The sequence below is a fragment of the Drosophila tropicalis genome, unplaced genomic scaffold (genome assembly GCF_018151085.1).
Source record: "Drosophila tropicalis isolate 14030-0801.00 unplaced genomic scaffold, ASM1815108v1 contig_593, whole genome shotgun sequence".
Taxonomy (NCBI): domain Eukaryota; kingdom Metazoa; phylum Arthropoda; class Insecta; order Diptera; family Drosophilidae; genus Drosophila; species Drosophila tropicalis.
In genome coordinates, this window is record NW_027173070.1 from 1,485,453 (window position 1) to 1,492,087 (window position 6,635).

General features: G+C 35.4%; 1 protein-coding gene across 3 annotated transcripts; it reads left to right on the plus strand.

The window, feature by feature from the left end:
* The first annotated feature begins 614 nt into the window (after positions 1-614).
* LOC137578287 (dehydrogenase/reductase SDR family member on chromosome X) lies at positions 615-5,149 on the plus strand. Of its 3 annotated transcripts, none has more exons than XM_068291999.1 (5): positions 615-693; positions 3,137-3,347; positions 3,416-3,523; positions 4,154-4,535; positions 4,600-5,149. In XM_068291999.1, exons 2-5 carry the CDS (start codon positions 3,167-3,169, stop codon positions 4,994-4,996), a joined length of 1,068 nt encoding a protein of 355 aa, XP_068148100.1. In that variant the 5' UTR covers positions 615-693; positions 3,137-3,166; the 3' UTR covers positions 4,997-5,149. The 3 variants fall into 3 exon arrangements, with proteins under 3 accessions (XP_068148100.1, XP_068148099.1, XP_068148098.1); XM_068291998.1 differs by having other exon boundaries at positions 619-757; XM_068291997.1 differs by lacking the exon at positions 615-693 and adding an exon at positions 945-1,032.
* The last annotated feature ends 1,486 nt before the right edge of the window (positions 5,150-6,635 follow it).

Consider the following 6,635-nt stretch of genomic DNA (forward strand, 5'->3'; position numbering starts at 1 on the left):
TCAGTGTTGAAAAGTGGAAAAATCGGCTAAAGCTAGATTTTAGTGTTGGCAAATGCTATTTTTTATTTGGCGCGTTGTTTGACCGCCCAAGTAGCCGAATATTTTACTCTAAATTATAAATTCGATGAATATTCGGCTGCTCTGTCAGCCGAATATTGTATTTTGAACTATATTTGTTCTATAAAATCAAGAAATATTGTAATATTGTATAATCCCGCTAAAAACATAAATTTTTCTTTGTTAATTACACAAAAACTACGAAATAAATAACCAAGGCGCACCTGAGGTAGTGCTAGGTGGAATTTTTCTCTTTCGTTTAATACCAAAATTATGTAGTTTAAGCGCGTTTTGGGCCCCAGTAACTTAAGTAAATATTTACCATCGAACCTTTTACAAGTTTTTGGCAAATAAATAAATTGAACAATCACCCTAATCCCGGCATAAAATCAGTCTGATAGAGTAAGAAGGACGGCAGACATTTGCACAAATAAAAACTTAATCCAACAGCCTAATATTTTAAACGAAATTTTAATGCCGATAGAATCGATAATCGATGCCATAACCTAGTGGTATCGGCCAATTTCACTTAAAGCTTATCGATAAGATGTTATCGAAATTAAGCAGCTGATGTAGCCGCCGCCGCCACTTTAATTTTGTGAATTAAATTAAAAGTTTAAACAATTGTGAACTAAGGTAGAGCTAATTTACCAAAATCAAGTGTACCTACAAATTGTGATAATTGGACAATCAAAACTCGGTAACAACACAAACAGCAATTTTTCCCCTTTGCCGGCTAACCAATAGACACCTGTTCGAACAACAATAACAAAAACAACAACAAAATCAAGTTCTTAAAACTAACGTTATTTTTTTTACTCCCCCCTCTACCAATATATTATTCACATTTTTATTTTGTGTTTTTGAATTTGTTAGTTTGCTTTTGAATTTCTCGTCGTGCGGTTGTGTCTTCCGCAAAGGGCGCTGACGGTTTCTTCGAGAACCGGTTTCTTACTTCTGTCATTCATTTTTGGGGTTTGTAAATAAATAAATAAATGAAATCGTGATTGAAATTGCAACCGAAAGAAGTATCATTGATATAACGGAAAAGCGTGTCAAAATAAAGTTTCTACCTTCTTGTTGTTGCATTTTGTTTTTCAAATTTATATTTCATGAGGAGTGTTTCTTGTGCATTGCATTTCAAATAGCATGGCCAAAAAGCAGAAGCGGCAACAGCAACAACAACAAAAGAAATAGAAAGTTTATAAAGACAAAATACAACAAAAATTTCAAAAAAGTTTCTAGGGCCAAAAGCCAAGTTCGTCTGCACCGAAGTTTTTGCACACTTACAATAAAATAGACCAAGAGCTATTAATAAATTTGGTCTCCTAGTAAAGAATTTAATACTGTCGTTGGTTGAGAAATATTTCGAAAATAAGTTCCTTTCTTTTGAGTTTTCTCAGTTTATATTATAGAAATGTAGAGCATCAGCTAGTCCTTTCTAAATATATTTCTTTAGAGCGTAATTCTAAAAGAAAAAAGCAATGGTAGTCGATTTTATTAATTAAACGCTTATACTGATAATCCCAGATCGACCCAATTAAGTCTATTCCGCTCATTAGAATACCTTGAGAAATATCTCACTCTGCTAGTTATAGTATAACCATTTGATGCAGTATTTAAACGAGACTCTCATTGAATTTAGAACTCAGAACTGCTCTCTATAGTATTAAAGCAAAACAATACACACCTTTCTTAGCAAAGTGTATAAAAAATACTGCTAAGCTTAGGGTTTAGTTTTTTTTTTTCGTCAATTTTTTTTTGTTGACGGAAGTCAAAAGAGTTGGCAAACAGAGACCCGAGCATTGCCATAACCCATTCCCATAGCCATGCTCATGGCATAGTCAGGTCTTCGCACCTGCCTGTTGATTCCATCTCTATGTATCTATGCTACTTCCACTTACTTCGAATCCCAGACCAGCCAAATATATATACGATCGTGAGTGAGTTTCTATGTTTGTGGTTTCTACATATCTTCTACTTTGTTGGCCCCGATCATTTCGTTTAGTCTTCTTCTCAACTTTCATTCCTTGGTGTTTGTTGGCTTATTTTTAAGTTTTTTTTTGTTTTTAATTTGAATTTTACGAGTTCTGTCGCTTTTTGTTTTCCTCTGCTTTTCAGTTAAGTTTTGTTAAGAGTAATTATTTTAATTTAATAGCATTAGGCTAATTAGCTTAGACAACATAAAATGCAGGTAAAGTGCAGCGTTTTGGCTTTTACAAAGTCAATTTGCAAAATATATTAACGCAGTCAGTTGAGTTCGAATTGCTTGGTAAATATTCACAAAGACCTGAGCTAAGTAAAACCAAAATAAAACATAAAATAAACGATCAATTATTGGCGAATATTGAATGCTCTTAAATATGATCTACAGCTTACCTTATGAAACATAATAAAAGATTAATGATCGTGGCATGAAATATAATCGAAATAACTAATCGTTTGGCATTTATCAAAGCTCTTTATTTGATGAAAATTTATTGTAGTTTCTGTATCTTTTCTCAAAAGATTTTAAAAGATTAAAGCCAATTTAGGAATCAATTTTGAAATGTCGTTTTTTCTGAGCTTTTCAATTTTATTGGTTAGAATTTTAAGTTCAGTCTTCTTTGAATGATAATTTATTTATATTTTGGAGATATTGAATTTTTTTCGTATTGTATTATCTTTGCTTTGCTTTTAAATTAAAGAGGATCTCTTTCTTTCTGCATTGTTTAAACACAATTTTTAGTCTGGATCTAACAAGAGCTAGAAAGATAAATCATAGCTTAATTTTCTATGTGGCCTCATAAAACTGAGTTAGTGAATTAATATGCCCCAACTTATGCCCTCATCTGGTAGAGCACAGGGAAATCGTGCTGACTCAGTTCAAGTGTCGCAAAAGTGCACTCATCATCTGGCGTTGAGTCGGTAAATGTTGGTAATTGCCCCGCTCATGTGTGTGTGTGTTGTGGGTACTCGTTAGTCTGTAATATGTGAGGGGTTTTAGTGTTCCAGACAAATCGAAGTAGTTCCCTTATCACTGATTAGACCTTTGCTCACATACGTAGCTCAACATTCTTATCTTCTTTTCATATTTCAGAGTTCCACCGTTTATTGAGACGACAAAACGATGTTTGTTGCTATTTTTTGGTTACTTTTCATAGCATTGTTGCTAGCTGCATTTCTATTCTCGAAGACAACCAAAGAATTTCCCAAATCCTGGTTTGAATGGAAGACAGAGTTTCGTTATCAATATCTTGGCATTATAGGACTCATACATGACGCACAATATGCGGCACGAGATCGTGTGGGTAAGTATTTAAATATCTATTATATGATTAACAACTAATGGTTAAAAATTTAAATATTATTTTGTAAGCACTTTATAAACAACCGGATCGAATTGCTGTCATCACTGGCGGTAATCGTGGCATCGGATTGCGAATTGTAGAGAAGCTGTTGGCCTGCGATATGACAGTCATAATGGGTAAGTAACTGTTGTGTTTGAGTGTGTGTGTGTGTGTGTGTGACGATTGACCAATTGAACTTTGTTTAAGGTTTGAAACTTGTTTTAGACTCTGGCTATAAATTAATGCTGAACGTAGAGATTTTGGGTTGAGGGTGAATTTAATTACACATTCCAGAGACATTCACTAATGTGAACGTGCCCGGAATGGTCAAATGGTCTGAATTAATCAGGCAAAGAAATCAAAGTTTAGACATGTGCATATAGTTATTCTCAATGCGTAAGAGTACACTTTCTTGTTCGTTATTATTAAATGAGATTATAAACAAATTCAAAATTTCACTTAACTAATGCTGCCTAAAAGTAGGCAACAACTTTTGCCTTAAATTGAATAGTCAAATGAGTCAAAGCTTTTTCCGAATTGAGTGCATTGGGTTGCTTTGTTAGTTAAATGTACAATTAGTTAAAAAGAGACCAATAGGCAATGACATAAACTGGCTTAAAATGTTCTATATCAGAGGGTTTTAATCCTGGTTGTTCTTTGTCAAATCGCGGACGAAGAAGCCAAATAAATAAATATTCTCTTTAACAAATTCACTCAACTTTAGGGTCGTTTTTTTCTAATCTTCTTCATATTTATTTTTATTCTAGGCGTACGTGATCCTCGCAGTGCCGAAACTGCCGTCGCGGGTGTAGTTGATTTAAGTGAATCGAAGGGCAAACTCATATGCGAACAACTCGATGTGGGTGACTTGAAATCAGTTCAGGCTTTTGCACAACGCATCAAAGATAAATATCAGAAAATCGATTTACTATTAAATAATGCTGGCATTATGTTTGCACCCTTTAAATTAACCGCCGATGGCTATGAATCGCATTTTGCTATCAATTTCTTGGGTCATTTCCTGTTAACACATTTATTATTGCCTCAACTGAGAGCTGGTGGCAAGGCTGGCAGAAATTCACGTATTGTGAATGTTAGTTCCTGTGTGAACCTTATTGGACGCATTAACTACAAGGATATCAATGGAACGTAAGTAAATAAGGATAACATTTTGATTTTGCAAACATAACATTTCATTGGTTTTGCTTTGCAGAAAACATTATTATCCCGGCACTGCATACAGTCAATCGAAATTGGCTCAAATTTTGTACACACGTCATCTGCAGACTCTGCTCGATGCGGAGAAAGCTCATGTCCAGGTCAATGTTGTGCATCCGGGCATTGTGGACACGGATCTGTTTGAACATTCGGCCACCACATCAGTGCCATTGTTTAAAAAACTATTCTTCAAGACCCCCGAAAGAGGATCACGCACTGTGGTATTCGCGGCCATAGATCCCTCGATTGAGGGACAGGGTGGGACCTATTTGAGTAACGGTGGCAAAGGACCCTTCCACAGTGATGCCAAGAAGCCGGCCAGATGTGAGCAACTGTTTCAATTCTCCTGCGATTTGCTGAAAATCAAACAATATGGCAATGGCGTATACTGATCTGATCATATCAATCAAAAACCATTCCAACCAACATTCTAATCTCTCTAAACAAAAAACTGGTGCAACGTACTTTTCCACTTTCCATGTAAATGAATTTTTCTTTTGTCTTACACATATAAAATTGTTTTTTATATACTTGTAGAAAAAATTGACTCATCATTTGAGGGTGAAGAGTTTTTATTTGGTTAAAATGTTGAGTTTGTGTAAATTAAATCATGTTTGTATTTCTTTTAAGATTTAATTAACTTGTCCAAGTTTGATCTGCCATCAAGCCCCCTTTAAGAAGAAAAAATGCAATTAAAAGTGCTGCAAAAAAATGTCAAAATGCACTCAGCTGTTTGGCGGCAGCTTGAAAGACGACAACGCAACAACAACAAATGCAACAACAGCAGCTGTTATATGTCAAATTTACAACAACAAGCAAAACAATTTAATTTGTGCGCCTCCTCAAAATCCAAAAAAAAAGCGTAGATGAAAAAAAAAAACAATGAGCGATTAACATTCAACATTTTGAGGAATTTTAATCGACTTCAAATTTGAAGGGGGATCGAGCGACTGTAACAAAACTAAAACTCAGACTTTGATGGGTGGTTGGAGAGGCGCAGGGAGTTGCAGAGGATGTTACCCAGGTAGGTGGGCAGGCAGCAGGCAGGTAGGTAGGTGTATCTGCCACAACAACAGCTGTCACTTAACTTAACTGAACTTCAAAGCAAATGCATAACCAAAACCACAACCAATGATGACTGATTCTTGGCGAGGGTGGGCTGAAGAGTAATCTCAGAATTAAAGAAGTCGGCATTCCCAATTGGATCATATGAATGAAAAATAACTCATCAGCTACTGCTAGGTCCAAGTCAATTTTCATTAAAGTAATTAATTAAACTAAGTCTACCGAAGCAACGTGCTTAGGATCTATGCGGAATTCGATATTAAAGAAACTAATGAGAGGCAAATCTATATTATATACATACATATATCTCACCTGCTCTGTTTTAAGAAGACAGATTTTTAAATGGATTTCAAAAGAGCATTTTCAGGGCCATGGCTAAACCATGTTAAACCTATGGAATAGCTCAAGTTTTTTACATGAATCTTTTATCTTATCTTCACAAAATGTTAAAGATAAACTGTCTCTATCTCGAGTGGCCAAATTGAATTCGTTTCAACCTACCCTCGTATAAATCTACTAAAACCTATCGGAGCGCGATGATAATTCAATGTGTGATGCTGCCGATTTCTGTGTCAGTGTGTGTGTGTGTGTATTAATTTTTTTGGTGAGCACTGTCATCAATCAAAATATCAGCGGACCGTATTCCCAGGCTGTCGTCTGTCAAATGCGCCAAATGAACTCATCCACTAAAGCTAAAACAGACGGAAACAGAATTTTGTGAATCGTCCGATGATTAAATCAAATTAAAGTCATTTCATTTGAGTGTCTGACGCGCCTTCTTTTGTCAGGAATTAGATGGGATACCCTAGATACTAGATCTTTTTTGGGCTCCGACTGCATTACATAGACTTTTCGAAAGGAGTTTCGATCTTGGTTCTATATTATCCCTTGACTTATGTTTAACGGGTGCGTCAAATTCTTGTTGGACCTAGACAAAAACTATAAAGCAAAAGAAGTCTGTGTTGG